Genomic DNA, 21,752 nt, shown 5'->3' on the forward strand with positions numbered 1-21,752 from the left:
ACCGTGGGTGAGGCAGCTTAGATCCCTTTCGGTTCCGCTCAAACTTCAGTTTCTTCAACTTTCACTTTTATTTCACCTTCTTTGTCGAGCTTCTGAAAGAATTTAAAAAAAAAGGAGCAGAAAACTTAGCTTTTCTAAAATTAATTCTTATTAAATAGCGGGCTCCCGAAAACTCCTCCCAAAACTTCGTTCGTGAAAAGGGGCCAACCTATCGGAATGAATCACCTTACATCTGTGTCTATTCGACTTCCTTATTCCGAAGACAACATCACTAAGCTTTCTAACTATTTCATAAGGTCCCTCCCAATTACTTTGCAATTTAGGAGATTTTCCCCTTACCCTACGAGGATTATAGAACCAAACCTTTTGACCAATATTAAAATTAACTTTCCTAGCCCTTTGATCATAACGAATTTTGGAACGAAGAGATTGAAGATTCAAATGCCGCCTAGCTTCACTATGTACGTCATTTAATCTCTTCTTCAGTCTTTGAACGTAGCCTTCAGAAGAATCTTCCTCCCCTCTCTCTGGAGGGCTTCCCCGTAATAAATCCAAAGGCAACCGTAAATCGCGTGCGAAACAAAGTTCCGCAGGAGAGGCCCCCGTCGCCTCATGTTTGGAAGAACGATAAGCTAACAAATACATGGGAACCCAATTATCCCAGTCCTTCTGATCCTCCGCAACAAATTTAGCCAAATAATTCAAAATTGTTTGATGATGACGCTCGATCTGACCATCTGACTGTGGATGCAAAGCAGTCGTCCTAGTTTTCTTAATTCCCAAAAGGTGCATTATTCCCTAAAAAATATTCGATTCGAAATTTTTCCCTTGATCTGTGTGGACTTCTAAGGGGACTCCGTGGCGGGAAATAAACTGCTTCACAAAAACATCCGCTATTGTAGTAGCTCTAATATTCTTCAAAGGGAAGGCTTCAACCCATTTAGTGAAACAATCGATGACTAGTAGTAAATAGCGATTTCCTGCTATAGTCATCGGAAGAGGGCCCAGTATATCCATCTGAACTCTCTCGAAAGGAGAGCCCGAATCGTAAACTTGCAAAGGAGATCTCCCCTTACCCGATGGGCCTTTCTTCGCCACGCAGACTCTGCAGGAACGACACCAATCTTCCACATCATTCTTACAAGTAGCCCAATAAAACCGTCTACGGATTTTCCCCAATGTTTTGTTCACTCCAAAATGGCCTCCAGAAACGGAATCATGAGCCTCCTCCAGAATCTGTTTGATGAAATTCCTGGGAACGACTATCTGAAAAATCTCAGATTTGAAATTCGGAGACTCCCATTTCTTGAATAAGACTCCCTCCCTTAAAATTAACGCATCCCAATAAGTCCAATAAATTTTCGCAGAAACGTCATGTTTTACCTCCTGCCAACTGGGGCGTACCCTAAGTTCTTTTCCTCGCAAAAACAAAACAATGGTAGGATCCCCTTCTTGTCTTCTCCGCCACTCCTCAAGATCCTCGCCTCCCAAAATTATTCGAGCAAAAGAACTTTCCTTCAATTCCACCTTCGCGCAATACGAACAACCGAATACAGAACAAGGGCGCCTTGACAATCCATCAGCATTCTGGTGAAGATGACTCTTACGATGGACTATCTCAAACTCGTATTGCTGTAATCTTTCTAACCACCGAGCTAGTTGCCCTTCCAAATCTCTGAAAGACATCAACCATTTAAGAGAAATATGATCCGTCCGAATCTTGAATTTTCTCCCATACAAATAATGGTGGAAAGATTTTAAAGAGGCCACAATAGCCAACAATTCTCGTCGTGTAATACAATAACTCCTTTCAGCTTTATTTAACACTCGACTATAGTAAGCAATAACCTTTTCTGCGCCGTCTTGGACTTGTGACAGGACCGCCCCTACACCGTGATTGGAAGCATCCGTATCTAAGATAAATTGTCCTTGCTCCTTGGGAAAGGATAAGATCGGTGAAGAAATCAATTTCTGCTTCAATTCTTGAAATGCTTTTTGGCAAGAAGAAGACCATTCGAATTTTACCTGATGCTCCGTAAGGGAAAACAAAGGTTTAGCCATTAACGAGAAACCTTTAATAAACTTCCTGTAATAGGAACAAAACCCAAGAAAACTACGAAGCTGCTTCCTATTCTGAGGAATCGGCCAATCCTTTACAGCGGAGATTTTCTCAGGATCCGTGGAAATTCCTTGCTCAGAGACGATATGTCCAAAATATTTCACTTCCCTTCCAAACAGAGAACATTTTTGGGGATTAATTTTTAAATTTGCCGAACGCAAGCGAAGAAAAACCTTTCTAAGATTAGACATCTCCTCTTCAAATGTCCTGCCAAAAACAATAACATCATCTAGATAAACCAAACAAACTTTCGATAGGAGATCTCGTAAAACTTTCTCCATCAGCCGCTCAAAAGTTGCTGGAGCATTGCAAAGGCCGAAAGGCATGACCCTAAACTGCCACAACCCATTACCTATAGAAAAAGCCGTCTTTTCCTTGTCCTCCGGGCTTACCTTCGTTTGCCAATACCCATTCTTTAAATCAAGAGTGGAGAACCAAGAATTCCCTGATAATTGATCTAGAATATCTTCAATACGAGGCAAAGGATATGAGTCTTTTACCGTAACCGCATTCAACTTCCTGTAATCTACACAGAATCTAAGCGAGCCATCCTTCTTTCTCACCAAGACTACAGGGGACACCCATGGGCTCCGAGATTCTTCAATGACTCCCCGTTGCCTCATCTCTTGGATGATACGCTCGACCTCCTCCCTAAGGTGTAACGGGATTCTTCGAGGAGCCTGCTTTATAGGTTCCGAATCTCCCACGTTAATCGAATGCTCCAAAATCTCACAATTCCCTGCGATTAAATTTTCTGAGAACACATCCTGAAACTCCACTAGGAAATCGGCGAAAATATCTTTCTGAAAACAAGACAGATTTTTAGAGTTTTGTTCGAAAAACATTTGCAGAGAAAGGGGTACTTTTCCTTCGGAAATTCGGAAACAAGGAAATTCCATTTCATCCCTTTCTTGGGGTTTCCCGAATTATGACTCGAAGACCCTATCTAGTCCCAACTTCTCAAGAAAATCCGACCCTAATATACATTCGTCAGAAATGTTTGCCACTAACATCGGAATTTCCAAACGATACTTCCCTAATTCGATCTCAACGATAACCTTATATTTGACTGGAATGGTCTCTCCAGTCGGATATTTAAGGAAACAATTTTTGATCTCAAAACGACGCTTCGGCCCCTTAATCATTCTCTCACTTGCAACAGAAACGTCGGAGCCCGTGTCTATTTTAAATAAGCAATTCTTCCAATCAAGAAAACCTTTGTAAACAAAAGAGCTTTTCTTAGGTCTACTTATCCTAAAACATTATTCAATTTCTGGGGCATTGGCCATTTTAGTCGAACCTGTCCCATAAAGTTCGACTAAACCTTGTTTCCCGTCAAAGACGGGCATTCTGACCGGAAGTGCCCCTCCGCGCCACATTGCCAACATTCTTTCTTCTGAAGATGGAATTTACTCTTTTTGTCTTTATAATTTGAAAACCTTTCTTTATTCAAAATGTTACGCCCGGGGCGGGGACTTCGATAGATATCGAAGTCGCGCGGTAAAGAGATCGGCCGCTCGCGGAACGCGCTAAATAAACAAGCACTTAAGGAAACTAATGAACTTTAATGCACTGCACAATTACAACACAAACGGTAACTCAGAACGTAAATACACAATATTAATAACACGGATCGACTCGTAAGAGAAACGCGTCCACACAGCCTGACAGCTGGCTCCAGACTCAAATGTCAGCCGCCGCTGTCAACAACCTCTTGACAACGGACTTCTTCTCTTTCCACGACGGACTCGACCGCGACCCGAACCAGGGACGTAACATTTGCTCCCCTCTCGAAAGATTGTCGTCCCGACAATCACGTTGTGGTAAGTCTTCAAAGGAATCTCGTCGTATTTCAGCTCCCGACGTGTCTCCATGTTCTCCCTGAACTGCTGTTGCAAGTGTTACGTCCCTGGTTCGAATTTGCAATTAACAATTTCATATTTTTTCTTAAAAACAACTATGTGTTTTCTTTACACCAATTGATTCCTCTCATTATTTTGTACATAAAAGTATTAAGGTAAGATAATCGAAAAATGAATATTTTACAAGATATTTTACGGTTTATGTAAAATTAAGAAATTATTTCAAGCCTCATAACTTAAAAAGTACTTAACGAAAAGGTACTTAATTATAGTGTTTTGGAAAGCTCTTGAGATAAGCTACAAGAATGTGCAAAAATATATAGGGTGTTCCATTTAAAAAAATTGAAGTGACCTTCACGTGACCTTCAAATGACTCTTCAAGGTCAAATCAATGGTACCATCTTATGGCCCCCTCGAAACCATACAAAACATGTCTGAACCATTTTTCTCTAAAATCAAAAATGAGAGAGATTGGGGTGGACACTTAAAATGGGACACCCTGTATATATATATATATATATATATATATATGTATATATATATATATATACCTGAAAGCAACAGCGAAACGGTTGTAGAAAGCATAATATTAGAAGAAAATTTATTTTACATTTATTTATATCAACAGTGAGATAATTTTATGATTATTTATTTATTGACATCGTATCTAGATCTTTTGCAATGTGTATACATATAAGTATATCCCAATCACAGTTATTAAGCACAAAACAAAATGTTTTGTGCTTAACCTATCCGTTGTTCATGAGTGCATTGAGGAAAAGATACATATACATTTCGATCAAAATTTCTCGTTTATATAGAATCGTATACAATTATGCATGATTGTATCTGAACTATATTTGTTACTTATATATATTTATATATGACGCAAGACTTATATATAATTATATATTAAACTAACAGAAATCCATATATAATTATACATAAAACATTGTGAACATTATATATAAGTATGCAAAATGCGCACTTATATATAATTATATGTAACAAAGTTATTGCACTTATATATGAATATATATAATGTCCTGTACTCTATCATTTATAATTATACATATTTTTGCACAATTATATATAGTTTTGTACAATTATATTCAATTCTGCATGAATATACATGAAAAATTTTTTACCGGGTGTTGCTTAAATATAATTAAAATATACATAAATAATTAAATAAACAAGTAATTGCGTAATATACTTATTTATATATATATAAATAAGTCACCAAAACATTGCCAAAAGTATATTAAATGAAATCATTATGATTTTTCTATGACTTAAAAATGACTTTTAGATGTGACGTCATAATGATGTCATTATGAGTTTCATGTTCTACCTAGGCCTGGGTTAGGTCATCTTTAGCAAAATATGTAAAAATACCAGTTTTTGTAGTCATCTTCCAGAATTCGGAGGCACGTCCAAATCTTTCACAGATGTTCGTCGTGATAAGCCTTTAAAGGTGCTAGCCATATGGAAGTCAATATACTTCAGTCACAAGAAATCGATGATGCAAAATTCCATCACCCTAGATGCAACAATTAATGTTGTGAAATGACGAAATTAGGAAAGGGCGAAAATGAAAATCAAACAAAGAAATTAATGAATGAAAATTAACGAATGCAAATCAATGAAAGTTATCAAAAAATCAAAGAGCGTGCACACTTCAAAATGCGAACATTAATAATCGAAACATAGGAATTTCGTTAAAGAGTCAAAAGGATGCTACAAGTTATGTATAATAACCCCATACAGCACAGACCATTGTTGTTACATTGCAGCAATATTGCAGCAACATTGCAATATTGCCGCAATATTGCTGCAAGGTAACAACAATGGTCTGTGCTGTATGGGACATCAACAGACAAATACATACAATAAACATGCGCACACCAATTTAAATTTTCTTAAGACTCAATCACTGAAAAATATGCAGAATGTAAAATTCAGTTCAGTGTCACTTTGCAAATTTAGCGCATTTTGTTGTCTGTTTAATAAAAATCATTAACCCATACAGCACAGAAGCTTGCATCAACATTGCTGCAATGTTACAACATTGCACATAGCAGTGTAATGCTGCAGAAATATTACAGAGACATTATTTTGTAATATTACTTTGGCAATGTTGCAGCAACATTTTAACATAGCGAAAATGTATAACATGTGTTTCTTTACTTGCCGCTACGTGGCGACACCAAACTTAACTAACTCGTATTCGAATTTTCATCTAAAGTGGATATAAGGCCTACAAAGGACTAATGTAGTAATTATATTTTTTGTCTTGTGTCAGTTAAATTTCTGATAAACTGACTTGATTTATTTAATATTCTGAATCCTAATAAGGGATCTAGATTATTAAACAAATAATTTGTTTAACAATCTAGATCCCTCGTTGGGATTCAGAATATTAAACAGATTTTTCTTCATTGAATCGGTAAATGGGAAATAATTCATTTATTGCACGTATTAAAATATTCTGGTACCGAGTGTATGTAAAATAATTGTATGTATATTATTGAGATAAATATTTAATAAGACACATTTGATAAAAAACACTAATAGATATTTTTTTTCAAAGGCGGTAAATGTTTTTTTTCCTATCTTTCTTAAACATTTCTTTATATTTTTAAAGTTTATTTATTAAATTTAAAACGGTCTGCATTTGCAATAGCAGAACGCGTTTTAATATTGCAAATACGTTGTACCGTAACATTACTACAATCTTACATTGTAATATTTCTGAGGGCGGACATTTCAACGTTGCTGCAAGCTTGCAGTAATGTTGCAGAAACATTTCGCAACTTCTATGCAATATTACAATGTTTCAATGTTAGGTCTATGCAACGTTTTTGCAATCTTTCGGTGCTGTATTGGAAATTTAACGCAGCCCATACAGCACAACAAGATTGCAGAAACATTGTGGCAACGTTTTATCGCAATATTGCAATGTTGCATAAACGTTATAAAACGTTGCTGCAAGAGTATAACAAGGTTGCAGCAACTGTAAAATGTCCGCTTTCAGAAATATTAATACGCAACGTTGTAGCAATATTGCAGTAAAATATATATGTAATATTACTTTAGAAATGTACCAGTATCCGATCGGATTGAATTTTTTCTGCCTAATATTTTTCGCGTGAATTTATGTACATTTTTCCTTTAACAAACTATCCGTCTGTTACTATCGGTTTTAAAACGCATCCAAGTTGAAGTTAGAATAGCAATCACATAAAATTTAATTATATAATTGTACTATTTTAGCTTTAGCTTGAGATTACATTTTAAGACCGACAATAACGGCGAGTTTGCTAAGGGAAAAATAATATACATAAATTCACGCAAAAAATATTAGGCACAAAAAATTATACAATTATTTTACATACACTTGATACCAGAATATTTTAATACGTGCAATAAATGAATTATTTCCCATTTACCCATTCAATGAAGAAAAATCTGTTTAATATTCTGAATCCCAACGAGGGATCTAGATTATTAAACAAATGATTAGTTTAATAATCTAGATCCCTCATTAGGATTCAGAATATTAAATAAATCAAGTCAGTTTATCAGAAAGTTAACTGACACAAGACAAGAAATATAATTACTACATTAGTCCTTTGTAGGCCTTATATCCACTTTAGATGAAAATTCGAATATGAGTTAGTTAAGTTTGGTGTCGCCACATAGCGGCAAGTAAAGAAACACATGTTATACATTTTCGCTATGTTAAAATGTTGCTGCAACATTGCCAAAGTAATATTACAAAATAATGTCTCTGCAATATTTCTGCAGCATTACACTGCTATGTGCAATGTTGTAACATTGCAGCAATGTTGATGCAAGCTTCTGTGCTGTATGCTCTTAGAGAATTTAATATATAATTTCTTGATGGTTTTCTGCAAATTTTTTTTTACAGATGACAATATCATAATCAAAATTAAATCTAATAAAGTCTAACACACCTTTAATACCAGCATAAGCTAAATATGTAAAAACAACTAATATAAAAAGCAATGTAAAAAGCTCTAATACAATCTTAAATATACATTATAAATACAATATTTAATTTAATTATTGATAGATATATTGTATGGTAAAGCCATTGAAACTTGAAAAACATATAATATTATATAATATAAATGTTAAAATAATGCAATATAATATAAACAATAAAATAATATTAGTATAAATATTGAAATAAAACAAATGGCAACATGCATAATTATTTAATTTATTTTATTCTTGTGATTAAAAATATTAAAAGCATGCTAATATTTAAAAAAAATATTTGATTAAATCGAATCTGTCACGATCTGTTTAAAATACGAACCTGTGAAGCTAGTCACGTGTTCGATGACATATGTCACGCATGCGCACGAAAGTTCGCTCCATACAATGGTCCGACAATGGACAGATAACGATGAAGCAATTGCGCGTTACGCGTACCGGCTGCATTTGACGTTTCCAGCTCAATCAGGTACAGCCAAGAGTGCGAAGAATGGATTCTTGCGAAAATTTCATACAAACACTTCAACAGGCTATCTCTGACAGAGATCCCATTGCTTTGACGAGCATTTTGAAAAGTGGTCAGGGATTCCTTGCGATTATTTCGGTTGAACGTCGTGGTGAGCGTAATAATTATATATAAACGATATACATGTATTTTATAATATTTCATTATTTTATTTTTATGTACACACATTAAAATGTATAAAATATTTCTCTTTCTTTGGCCGGATTATATCCTAATAAGAGATTCTATTCAATAATTTTGCACTCGATTTTATCTCAATCAAAAAAGATCTTAATATATGTAAATATTTTATATTTTCAAGTATTTTTAAGATTCTGCAAATCTTTGAAGCATTAAACTTTAAATTACAATTCTATTAAAGTATGGGTTATATCATCAACACTCCCTTTCAATACTGTGATTCAAAGTGCATCTTGCATATAAAAAATTATAAATATGATTGGCCTATATCATGTGTATGCTTATTATTTTAAAATTTTAGAGCTATAATATTGTAATATTGTAATAATTTATATAAATATGCATTTGTTTTTTAGAACCAGTTGTATACGCAGTATTTGATGGAGGAAGTAGCTTGTTGTGTTTCCTCAATAATGAATTTGGAAACCTTAAAAGAAATAGAACTATTGATAATGCATTCACAGAAGCATTTAATTTCCTTGAATTTTTTATCGAAAATTTTTATACGACTGAGTGTTTTGCAAAATACATCCTTGAAATTAAGGTATTACAAAATATTGACAAATTATTATAAATTATATAAAAAACATTAATAGAAGTTGAAAATAAATCTGACATATAGAATCTTTCTTAGAATTTCTGAGGTGTGTGCATGGACTTATCGTTTAGTTTTTGATGATAATGCAAGAATACGCATTTCCATGCTTCTCTCTGTCATGATTTTCCAAAGGTACATTTCTTCCGTATTCGTGCCACCTTCACAAAAACGTGATGATGTAATGAAGACGCGGATTTCTTATCTTAACTGTCAAGTTTCGTATTACCAAATGCTCATGTGAAACTTGCTTAGATTGCTCTATGAAACATGTATAGATTATCTTGTTCTTAGATATAGATACTGAAATATTTCTACTTGTATAAACCACACATACACACACCTCCTCTCTATTGTTAATATAACTTTTATGCAAGAATTTAACATTGTCATTTTTATTTAGACAAATAGTACTTTGAAACAATTTAATATTATATTTTTATACATATTTTATGTGATTTAATTATAATAATGATTCTCTTTATATACATATATAATATGTTGTAGAAAGTGTGCCAGTCAGCGATAATTAAAAAATGTTCCTATTATACCCAGAAATCTGCTTGTAATGCTTTTACAAAATTGATAAAATTATTTAGAGATCATGAGTTGGAACTTACTAAAACATTAACAGACTTTGTTGACATATTTACATTAAATTTTAAAGCATACGAAAGTAAAGGTAAATATGTAATAATTTCATTTAAATTTACATATAAAAAAATAATGATTTCATGCCATTCTATTATAGAACAAAATTTTGTTATAGAAAGAAGATTGATATTCCGTATCTTTGGTAAAATAATTAAGTACAAAGGAAATGTATGTCCATCACGGATATATTTGAAGTCTATTTTTCAACAACTGCTTTCTGATGTTGAAGAGGTAAAGCTCATAGTAAATAAATAGTATTTATTTATTTATTAATATTGTATTATAATTCTTTGTACACAGCATAAATTAAATGATTTGCCCAATGATTTCCATACATACTTTGATGTTTTCGCGGACATATTAGAGAGTATTGAACCGCCGGAGGAAATAAAAAATAAACACTTCTGCAAATTTTATGAATGGATTAAGAATATCACTCAGTTGGATAGAGAACAACCCATTATATTGAGATCGGCGATCAATCTCTTGAGCCGTCATATGAAATTGTTTCAAGATTATTTGTATCCCGATTGCCAATATTGGTATAATTTTCTTCGGCACTTATCGCGCAAGACAACCGCTTCTGGTACCTGTGGACAGAGCGCATTGAAAACATTTTATCAAGTTATTGGACACATTCTTTCAGAAAGAAATAACGCAGATACGCGAAAGTTACTAGTGGTAAATAAGATATTGTGCAAGAGAAGCAAGAAATTTTAAATATATTTTCTTCTTTTCCAACTTATAGAATAAAATTCTGCAATTTTCACTCTTGTAATCTGTAATGTACTTGTGGTTTTAGTATTTCCTTGAAGACTTTGAAAAAGAATTCAAAAATACTGACTTAGAGCTGACCACCTTGCAATTAGTTATTTATGGATTCAGTAAAATGGCTGCGCCATGCAAATTGCATTTGGATCAATTCAATATCAGACATATGTATTCGATTATAACCAGTTATGCACTTCCTCTTTGCTCTAGGTAAAAATAGAGATATTTGAGATATATTCCAATAATATAATAATATATAATAATTATATTAATATTAATATTATGTTGGAATTTTTTTCAACATTAATGAAATAATAATTTTCTGTATTCCTTCTTCAAGTGAACAGAGTAATTCAACACACATAGAAAGCATTTGCTGTTATCAAGAAGCGCTTTCGGAAATACTGTGTCACATGACTGATGTTACGTTTGAAAAGATTAATGTTCTTATAAAACTCAGTACCTATATAATCAAGAGATTTCCCGACTTGGTAATATCTAAAAATGCGGTCGCCGTTTCAGTATTGATTGAAACTATGAAAAAACTTGAAACCATCAATAAAAGCTTGTTACAGCAATATCTTGATAATATAAGTAAGTAGATTAATTATATAGATTAATCCTCATAATTTATATTTGATATTTCAATTGAAACTAGAAGATCGAGGTTCCTAAAAATCAGTTTATGTTTTAATTGAACGTATTTAATAGATTTTTTCTAAAAGTTTTATATTTTTTATATTATATTTTATATATTATATTATATATGTGTGTATATGCATAAAATATTTTTAAAAAATCTAAATTTCCTATCTAAAAAAAATTATGATTAGTTTACGACGGCATCGCTTGGAGCTGTTCGCACACGTTGGCGCTCGACGCAGTATTACAACAGGAACTGAACAACTTAGAGCAGTCACCAATATGCTACAAGAATTATCTGCCATTATGGACAGAGTTGCTGAATGTCAAGAGAGACCATCTCATTCGTGGATGCGAGCAAATGGTGCAACATGTGGCAAATACCCTGATGAACGTATGTATCACCCTAATTGACCGATTGGACATACGCATAAAACGAATAAACGAGGACACCGTGTACTCAGACGTGGCCCTTACTCAGAGTGCTTTGAACCAGGCAGACTTTCGTGTATTTACGAATCTCGTGGATCTTTACGTCGATGTGATCGATGTATCGGAACCATCGCTATTCAACATCAATACCGTGTGCAAATTTCTCTATGAAATTATCAGACTATCGTATAGGTATCCATTGATATCTGGGTTTTACAAGCTTGTTCGAACTGGTATGAAGATCTTTGTCACTTACGCGTCAGAAGAAGAAGAAGAGGATACTGGAGAATCGCAACGGATGAAAGAACTTTTATCCAATTATCTAACACGTACTCTTGATTTAATTCCCACGTTTTCTAATGAACTGCTAATCACGTGTCTTTACCTGATCTTGGATGCGCCTCACACGTATTTCAAGGATGCACTACCATGCACACTGCCGGTATTTAGAATCGCGTTTACTGTCGGTCTGAGCAATCTGGAGCTCGCATACAACGCGCTTACTACCCTGGAAACGTGGACTGAGCAAGAACGAAAGCAGGAGCGAATAAACGAATTACTGCGCGAAATTGTAGCTTACTTGGAACCATATTTGCGCAGCACGGAGAGTTCCGTCGAAGTCTCTCAGGATTTGATGGCAACGAGGACGAGAAGTCGCGTAAAACGCGTCGAGGTTATTGATACTGAATGTATGCTACGAAATTTTCAACGACGAGTTCTGCTGTTCCTCGGATCGCTCGACCACGACTTGCTATCAAGTTTCGTACACGATCGCGCTTCCCGGAACACCGGGGCGTCCTGGGATCGCAAGGATCTGATCAAATACACCTTACCGCTGCCGGATGCGCGACCGGACATCCATTTCGATCGAATGTTGCCACGGATAATCGCGTTGGCGCGCGAATCCAGCGACCGGCGCACCAAGATCGCGGCCTGTGAAGTTCTGCATTCGATAGTGACACTCATCATCGGTTCCACTGCGCGATATCTGTCTGATCCGGAGGATCGTCTCACTGCTCTCTATGGCACTCTATGTCCGGTCATGCTTGTGCTTGGCTGCGATTCCGACGAGGTCGTTCGCGGTCTTTTTCAGCCATTGACATTGCAACTGATGCACTGGTTCAGCTCCAGGTTCGTGCTATTGTCGCCCGTGCTCTCGTCCGTGATCTGGCCCGTTCTCGATTCGCTATTCGACAGCTTAACCGACGATTCGAATCCTGCATTGCGAGAGTTCTCCGGCATGTGTCTGGCGGAATTCACACATTGGTCGATCGAGTATGTTGGACTTTCAGCACTTTTTGTTGCCCACAAAATGGACAACTTATTTCTTTTGTAACATCTTTATTATTATTCTTGTTTTGTTATATTTTTATTGCAACTATATATTTGTGTATTCAAAAAAAGCTTATCGCAGGGAACATAACACATTGATTTATCTATTAGGCAAGCAGAGGAAGCACGAGAGTTCCAGTTGTACATGCATCGGATCATCCGAAGGATCAACGAGTTTGCACTGCACCCATCGAAGCGTAAACGCGTAGCCGCGGCCGTGGCCTTCAATCATCTCTACGCGATTCTGCGCAAGGACAACGATACCATTTCGATCTATTGGCTAGAAATATTCTACTGTTTTGTTTGCAGTTTAAATGACGAATGCGATGACCCATCGATCGCAAATGCGCTAGCTCACGTCGAAAAAGTGATGAGATTGAGGGCGAAGCTTCTAAACACAGCTGATCCATCCAACAGGAGGAAACCGCACGAATTTGAGGGCGCGACCTTGACTCATGCTCTTTACTGGTTGCTGTCGCGGTGTGGATCATTGGACGAACATTGCCGAGCGAAATGCATGGAATTGTATGTTAACATATCGCAATATGTTGATAGTTATCCGCAGGAAACGATACAGAAGTTTGTCGAGACTCACGGGATGGATCGATTGAACGATATCGTTCTGAGAGGCTTGGAGTCGGGTCTAAAAGACATTTCTATCATCGATAATGTGACGCCGCTCTTGAAGGCTCTAGATTGCTACATTTGGTTGATGGAAAACCAACTGCTGTCGATAGAAACTCTCTTTCCCGCTACTGATGATGCACGAGAACACACAATCTTCTCCTGCATTCGCAGTTTTACTCGTCAGTTCTGGCGAATAACCACCGAGGATTTTGCGGCAGAGGCGATTGCAATAAACTCCAGGGAGCTCGAACAGCTGCAGACATTACAGTGCAAAACTTTGATGGCTACGTTGAATTTTATACAAATGCTGCTGAACATTAACGTGAGTCATGCCTGCCTTTTGCCAGCTTATCGCCTAGTTGGATAATCAAGCTAATTTATCGAATCGAATTAGCGATTAGCGAATAATGAAATTAATTAGAGCAAGCTATAGTTATTGACCACGAATAAATCAATTATTAATCGGATTGTTTCGGTAAATTAACACATGTAACTTTGCTGAGCAACTGTGTTAAAACTCTGTGATTATCATTTTTCAGGTTAATGTATTACCGGAATCTTTGTGGGACGAGTCCTTGTCTGCGTTAACGATCAATTGCATAATGTTTCCGCGAGCGGTCGGCTTTGACGTCAGAAACATCGAAATGACAGACAAGATGCCAGATGTCCTGGAAATTCTATTGAATACTATGAAATCGCGGTTTACCTATGGTTTACCGAACACCTTTAAGAATTGTCTCTTAAATTTCGGCCAAAAATACGTCGCGAGACTTTTTAATTTGAACGACATCGCGCAAAACAATCTCAGCGACGATCTGATTCAACATGTTAAAGGTCTGATTCTCCTCCAACGATGCAACATGCTCAACCCAATGATCCTAGAAAGAAGCGCCTTTGCAAATGGCGAAAGAACAGTCGAGTGTATCTTCAAGTTTCTGGTGAACGAACGCATCGGAGAATGGATTTGCAGCAACTTGAACGCACGGATGGTTGAGTATTTGAGAACTCTGATGGAATTTCAACTCTCGCTGTTTTCATTGACAATTGAGGCACCGATAATGGTGATACCCAACGATGTTCGCTCGATAACTGAGACGCTGGTGAAATTCATATCCAACGATACTCTGATCATTGGCGCAGATTCCGCGCAGATCACTCACGGCGAGTATTTTCTGAATATGTTTAAGAACGCGATTTTCAGATTCATGTTGACGCACGTTGGCGCAATTACGCTCGTTTTTGACGAGATGTCGCGCGACAATCCATCCTTTTTGCTCAAGTGGCTGGAGGATCTGGTGCTGTACCTGAAACAGCACAAACGCGAATTGCAAGCTCACGTAGATGCGATAATGGACGCGATGCTGCGGCACTTCATGTGTCTGAAGAGCGCCGCCTGTAACGACGACAGTGGTAGAGAGAGACTGATGAATATTTACGGTATCGTGGTGCGTCTCAGTTCGGAGCCCGTAAAGATCACACGAGATTCCGCGTTTCGCGAGCTCTATACGTGGATTATGAACCAGTTGAGTGATCATGGCCTCGAGTATAAAACGCAGATTCTGCAAAAGTTTTTCATTTGCTTGACGGACGCGACGACTGATTACGGTGATAACGAAGATTCTGAATTGCAAAGGATCCTGAAATCTCTCAACAAAGAAAAGAAAGACTTGTGTCCGAATTTGTCCGAAACAAGCGTGAACGCCATGAAGGTAATCAACTGTTTTGAAACACTGCTGATGCTGGTTTCAACAACGAGATCAAAAATCATGCTGAAGTGCGTGATATACTTCGCAGTCGGTACCGGCGATCATCTATTTCGGAATGAGAAGGTAGAAGAGCATCTGCGCGAATGTTATCGCGAAGCGTCCAGCGAACATGCCCTACGATTATTAAAGATGACGTATGAAGTGTTTATGAATCGCGGCAATGATCTCTCAGAAACTGAGAGACTCGACGTGCTGCGCGGATTTCTCTTGCCGACATTCCAAGTTTGCGAAACGATCGCGATCGAGCGTTTCTTCGAGCAAAACATTTGCGAGTTGTACGATCTTGCTCATCCTCTCATTAACGCCAATACTAACAACAGGAATATCAAACAGACCATCGTGTCCAAAATCGGATGCTTTGAAATAATAACGACCATGATTGCCACAGTAGATATGAACAAAATAATCGGTGTAGATGCGACAATCGCGCTGAACGTTCTGCATCAACTCAACACTGGCAAGGAATTCATTCAAAAATTGCACAAACGCGCCAATAATACGCGGGCTTTGAAGATTGCACTATGCAATGCGGAATGCAAAGAGCTCATGCGTTTATTACACTGCTCCGCGTACAACTGCGAACTGGCCATCGTCAGCTTGAAGGAAGACGAATGTTACTACAAATTCGCTTTCGGCGAGAGTCACTTTCCCAATCCTCTCCTCATCTGGGAAAATATCATAGATCACTGCAAGTGTTACAACCTCAGTCAGACCTTCAAGAAATACCCGAAGACCCGCGAGATCGCCGTTAATATGAAATCCACGGCTTTCAATATAGACGGACTACAACACAGATACATGTATGTTCATAGTTACGATTTGTCAGCCTCCACGTTATGCGAGGACATCAACGCTTATGATTTTAATAGATCGGTCCTGCTGCCATTCAATCGTGATCGGTCCGCTTCGGCGAGAACTCTCGGTGAGTCGCATGGCGCAACAAGCGTCGTCCTGGAAAGCGACGATTTTAACAAACACGAATGCATGCCGTATATATGTGTCTTATTACGACGTATCAGGGAAATCTGCGTGCCGACCAAGGAGCTTCCCGAGTGGCTGCGACTTTTCCTCAATGCTTTCAGGTATAATCAGCCAAATATCACGTTGTTTGTGCTGAGGATCATCTGGAACATGGTCGATGTGTTTAAGCCTTACGCCAAGTTTATGCTGACACCGATCGTCGAAGCTGTCGCCAGGTACCTGGGACTATATGATTTGAATTATATCATTACGGATATTTTGGAAATGCTTATGGATTGGCACGATGTGGCCGTGCCGAGTGACGAGAACGACAGAAAGAAAGCTCAGGAACTCTTCGAGGAGTTCCTCAAGAGAGCATTGGTGGAAACATCTAACGAACAACGAACATCTAATGAACGACGTGTGTACGATTATAATTTCGGCCTAATAAGGATCATGGTGGAGAAGTGGCGTAGCTATCTACGAGTACCGAAATACGTTTTGCTGACCATGATAATGACATCCGCGCCGAAGGCCGCGGTACATCTTATCTTAGTGCTCCTCGAAAATGAACACATGACAGAAGAGATCATTGCGAGGGACGACATTGTCGACTTTTTGCTGGAACCGTTGCGCAACTGGAATATACCCGAAACGGACAAAACGCCTTTGCAATGTAGCAGATGCCTTGGACTATATCTGCAATCTCTGAATAAGCGCGTCGAGATCGAGAGAAAAATCAAGTATGATGAAGTAAGAGAGAAAATCATTGCTATTTTAGGTTCCATGCAGCCGTACGCGAATATAATCAAACAGGTAAAGCGCGTCGCTGCTCTCTGTCAAACTTACCCCGAGGTTGCCGTCGATTATACCCCTGTGATGCTCAATGCAATAGCTAAGAATGTAGGAAGAGCCTCCTGTCTGGAGATCTTTGCATCGTCGATGTCGAAACTTAGCGCCTCGGATGACAAACTTGCGATTCTGAATAATCTGCGTCACATAGACCTCGAGAAAGTACTGAAGAATCAACAGGTATCGTTTTGTGTGAAGCCGGCACTGGGAATCGTCGGCAACTTAGTAACAATCATCTCACCATCGGATCTATTGCCTTATGTAAAATCGACGATCCCGTACATTAAAGATGCAAGTACGGAACATCGAGAATTAGCCTATGATATACTCATGAAGGTTTACGGGAAATATTCAGTAGATACTACGGTGAACGACGAGGCGATTCATCTGTTGTTATCCATCAGCGTGGAGAATCTGCTGACTGGTTTGTTGGATCCGTCACATGAGCTGCAGGACAGAATACTGCGATTCTGGACGGAAGAGACGAGGCTCAGCACGGAGAGATCGAAAAATCGATTGCTAGGACTTCTCACTATGCATTCGATGCTTCAGATAACAACGTCAACATCTGAGGAAGATGCGTTCGCGCCTTTCATGGCGCTGTTGATGCTGCAATTGGTCACCAAATCGATGGATTACAACAAGAACATATTCGACGCGCCGTTACAGCATGGCTGCATCTTCGAGAACTATAAAGTAGCTGTTTCTTGGCGCAGACGCAACCTAAGCTGCATGACCCCAATGTTCGTCGATTCGCTCGCCTCGCAGATGAGCTACGGCACCTTTTCTCAAATAAGCGCCGATGCCGATTTACATGGCACTCGGGTAGATTCCTATTCGCATCTTCCGCGATACTCAGGTATCCCTCCGAGACTTCGTGCGACGCAGGATTTGCAATTCGAGCCGACTCTTGACAACTCTGAAGCTGCGGATGCGACCTTTGATGTCGAATTCGATCAAGCTACAATAGCATCTTCGTCGAGACAGTCGTTGCAAGACACAACGATGCGCAGAAGACCTTTTAGGATTCTAGAGAGCTCATCGGATGTCGCAAATGTCATTCGTCATAGGCAAATCCAGAAGAACGTGCAATGGAGAGAAAAGATGAAGCAGGAAAGTATCAGACAAAGAAGCAGCGTGAAATTGTACAGGTAAAATCAAATTTTGGGCCTCTAATATTTTAATTATATATCCCGAATAAATGTTAATGTTTCTTCTTCCGCTTTTATTCACAGGGATTACAGGAGCGGAAAGTTCCCCGATATTGAAATACCTCATTCAAGTTTGATTGTACCGCTTCAACAATTGATAAAACTAGATCGGGTGATCTGTAAAGACATGATTGTATCATTATTTTGTTCGTTGATCGAAGAAATGACCGAGAGAGAGAAATCTGATGACTTCCGTCAGGCCATCGTGGACAATTTAAAGAGAATTTTGCATAATTCAAGCGAGAAAGATAGTTCCTTTAACGCCGTTATTCTCGAGACATTGCTACAATTAAATGTCACCGATGGCGACCCGCGAGATATAGCAAAGATTTCCAAGACAAGTCGCTTGGATGTTCTCGGTGCTCTTCTGCTGGAACGTAGTCTGTTGCCTGACCCGAGGAATGATGACTCACCCACGTCGAGCAAAAGAATGCGAAGATGCGATAATGAAGAGACCGACAAGTGGGTGCAATTGGTATCTCTCTATAAATCGCTAAATGATGTCGATGTTGTTTTGAGTATCTTCCGAAGACAGCGATTCTTTGGCGATGACATGCAGGTAATTTAATTATGATGGTATTTGATTAACATAAAAGTATAGATTCCTTTTATAAATGAAATGGAATCAAAATAGTTTCTATTTTCAAGCTTTTATACCTCTTTTTATCTAGAAGAAAGATTCTTTAATTCTCTTTTAAAAAAATTCTTATTATTTTTTTTTTAGAAAGCGGCTTTCGCGGAAGTAAATGGCGATTGGATTCAAGCAAGAGACGCCTACACAAGCGCTTACGAACAAATCGAGAATCGGTCAATAAAGGAGCACTGTTTTCAAGGATTATTCGAGGCTGTCCAGAATTTGTGCGATTGGTCGGCTATCGATCAACTTGTGAAGAGCCGCACGAACGATGGAAAGCTGAATAGTATCTGGGATGACACATGGAAGGACTGGATGCTTCCGTATGCTTTTGATGCTTACGTACACATGTTGGACGAGAAAAACTGGAGATCAATGGATGATGATTTGGAAGTCATTCAATCGTGGATAGACGATCGAGATAAATCGAAGCATCTTAAGCATTTGATAGGCAAAGATCTGATGATATTTCTATTGAACGTAGAGCGACAGGCCGCTGATCTATTGAATGAACTTCTGGACAAAACGGGAGAACAATGGGTTGGTTTGAATCCCCTCTGCATCGAACGGGGAATACGCGAATCACTAAAGTTGCAAGCCATGAACGATCTCAACGCTTCACTCAATGTCCTTCGATACACGAACGAAGCGATCTTTCTAGATCGGCTGGTCGCGTTGTTGAATTTCTGGTCGTCGAAAGTACCCGCCATTCAAGACAACCTCGTGCAGTGGAATAAATTAGCCGCTTATCGAATGTATTCCTCAATGTTTTTTATAAACATCTTCAACAATATGACAGAAGATGACGACGAGGATAGGAAACGCGCTATCATAGAGCGGATGCATCGAAGCGGTCTTCAGCTTCGACTGGCCATCGCCAACGCTGCGTTGCATCAGAAACATCAATACATCGCCGAGAAGCATTTGAGTTACATGAACGAACGTTTAAGGAATAGCTATCCGCACCTAGAGCTTCCGTTAGAGCTTCCATGGCTCGAGGCTAGGATCAAATGTTTGCGTGCCGACATCGAAACAGACGCGCGCACAAAGATGTCCGATTATACCGCTTCCTGGGAATATTCGCATCGACTGTTGAACGAGTGCAACGAGCTCGACACCGACACAAATACCGCCATCAGGCAGCACGTCGGTGTCCTCGCTTCGAAGATCGAATCTTCAAGCAGGGAGAACGCAGAATTCGCAGATGCGTTGGCGAGTAACGCCACGATCCTGCAGAAGATAGGAATCACGGAATCGACGATCGTCGACTTGAACAACATCCAAGAGCATTTGCTGCAGTACAGCTTGAACAATCTGCGAGTCTGCTGCGAGGACGCGATGAGCACCGCCGCCACTAACGTCGGCGAGCACTATTGCGCCCTGGCCAGGCACTGTTACAATAGACTGATGTCCACTGACATGGACAGCGACGAACTTTTCCACGAATTCCTGTTATCCACCCTGAGATCTATGCGTTACGATTATCTCGAGGCGGCACACTATTTCCCCTGCTTATTGAGACCCGAACGGTTGCAGGACGAGGAGACGCGTATCACATTCGTTCGGGAGTGCGCCGAGTTGCAGCCGTGGTTGTTCCTGCGCTGGCGGGATCTGTTGTTCTCTCATCTGGGCACGCCATCGATTGCAAACGCGGTTGTACCGATCGTTGAGAGACTCGCCGAGGCGTATCCCGATGCGGTAGCCTACACGTATCACCTGGTGATCGAGAGAAACCCCAGTATTCTTCAAGATGGAAAGATTCAGAGGATACATTCACTCTTGCGCGACAAAGCAGAGAAGTACGAGCAGTTCCTGCGGGCGATAGAGTACGTGGTGCAACCGGAACTGTATCTCAAGCACTATCTCAACGAAGCGATGAGGGATCTGTCGCGAGGAAGAGGAGCGTCAGCCATCGAGTCGCTGCTGCGAAAGGTTTATCCAAGCACACAGACGGCAGGAGTGAATAATCCTCGTCCGGGCAATATCTACCAGACGATAGCAAAATATGAAAGCGAAATAAGAGCTTTGAATCCTGACAATCTCGACGCCACGCGAGATGGAATACAAAGAATACTCAAGGAATCTATCTTGGATAAGTCTCTCTTGAAACCAAAACCCGCCAACAAAAACAAACTCAACTATTACAGCCCGTTCTTGCACGAGTACATGGGCGGCGGGATCGAGGTACCTGGCCAATACACCGGTGATAGGGAGCCTATACTGCGTTATCACGCGAGGATCGCGCGTTTCGAGCCACGCGTGGCGGTCATGAAATCGCTGCGCAAACCGATTCGCATCGGCATAGTAGGTGACAACGGCAAGGAGTACAAGTTCCTGGTGAAATTCGGTGAGGATCTGACGATCGATCGCGGCCTGCAGCAACTGTACACCACCATGAACAGGACATTACGCAATGATGCCAGCTGCAGACAAAGACGCTTGTCCATAGACACATACGAGGTATACATTTTTCATACATAAATAAAATATGTATGTGTATAGTATTATTATTTATTATTATTTGTTTATTAACATTTAGTAAGTTTTTAATTTAAATACTATG

At 38.9% G+C, this 21,752-nt stretch overlaps 1 protein-coding gene across 3 annotated transcripts in view; it reads left to right on the top strand.

Moving 5' to 3' along the window:
• The window catches only part of LOC145959345 (DNA-dependent protein kinase catalytic subunit), a 25,054-nt gene continuing 3,302 nt past the window's right edge, over positions 1-21,752 (top strand). The window contains exons 1-13 of one of the 3 annotated variants that reach the window (XM_083078117.1): positions 1-3,942; positions 8,338-8,624; positions 9,070-9,257; positions 9,816-9,990; positions 10,060-10,193; positions 10,263-10,643; positions 10,765-10,943; positions 11,074-11,327; positions 11,567-13,082; positions 13,251-14,088; positions 14,306-18,495; positions 18,580-19,114; positions 19,280-21,649. In XM_083078117.1, the coding sequence (XP_082934243.1) occupies positions 8,498-8,624; positions 9,070-9,257; positions 9,816-9,990; positions 10,060-10,193; positions 10,263-10,643; positions 10,765-10,943; positions 11,074-11,327; positions 11,567-13,082; positions 13,251-14,088; positions 14,306-18,495; positions 18,580-19,114; positions 19,280-21,649 (10,887 nt within the window). In that variant the 5' untranslated portion in view covers positions 1-3,942; positions 8,338-8,497. Of the gene's footprint in view, positions 3,943-8,238; positions 8,625-9,069; positions 9,258-9,815; positions 9,991-10,059; positions 10,194-10,262; positions 10,644-10,764; positions 10,944-11,073; positions 11,328-11,566; positions 13,083-13,250; positions 14,089-14,305; positions 18,496-18,579; positions 19,115-19,279; positions 21,650-21,752 lie in introns of those variants that run through there. The other 2 variants (XM_083078118.1, XM_083078119.1) reach the window with 2 other exon arrangements.

The sequence above is a fragment of the Camponotus vicinus genome, unplaced genomic scaffold (assembly GCF_025532165.1).
Source record: "Camponotus vicinus isolate PSW18456_S1 unplaced genomic scaffold, iyCamVici1.0 SCAF_1, whole genome shotgun sequence".
Classification (NCBI taxonomy): domain Eukaryota; kingdom Metazoa; phylum Arthropoda; class Insecta; order Hymenoptera; family Formicidae; genus Camponotus; species Camponotus vicinus.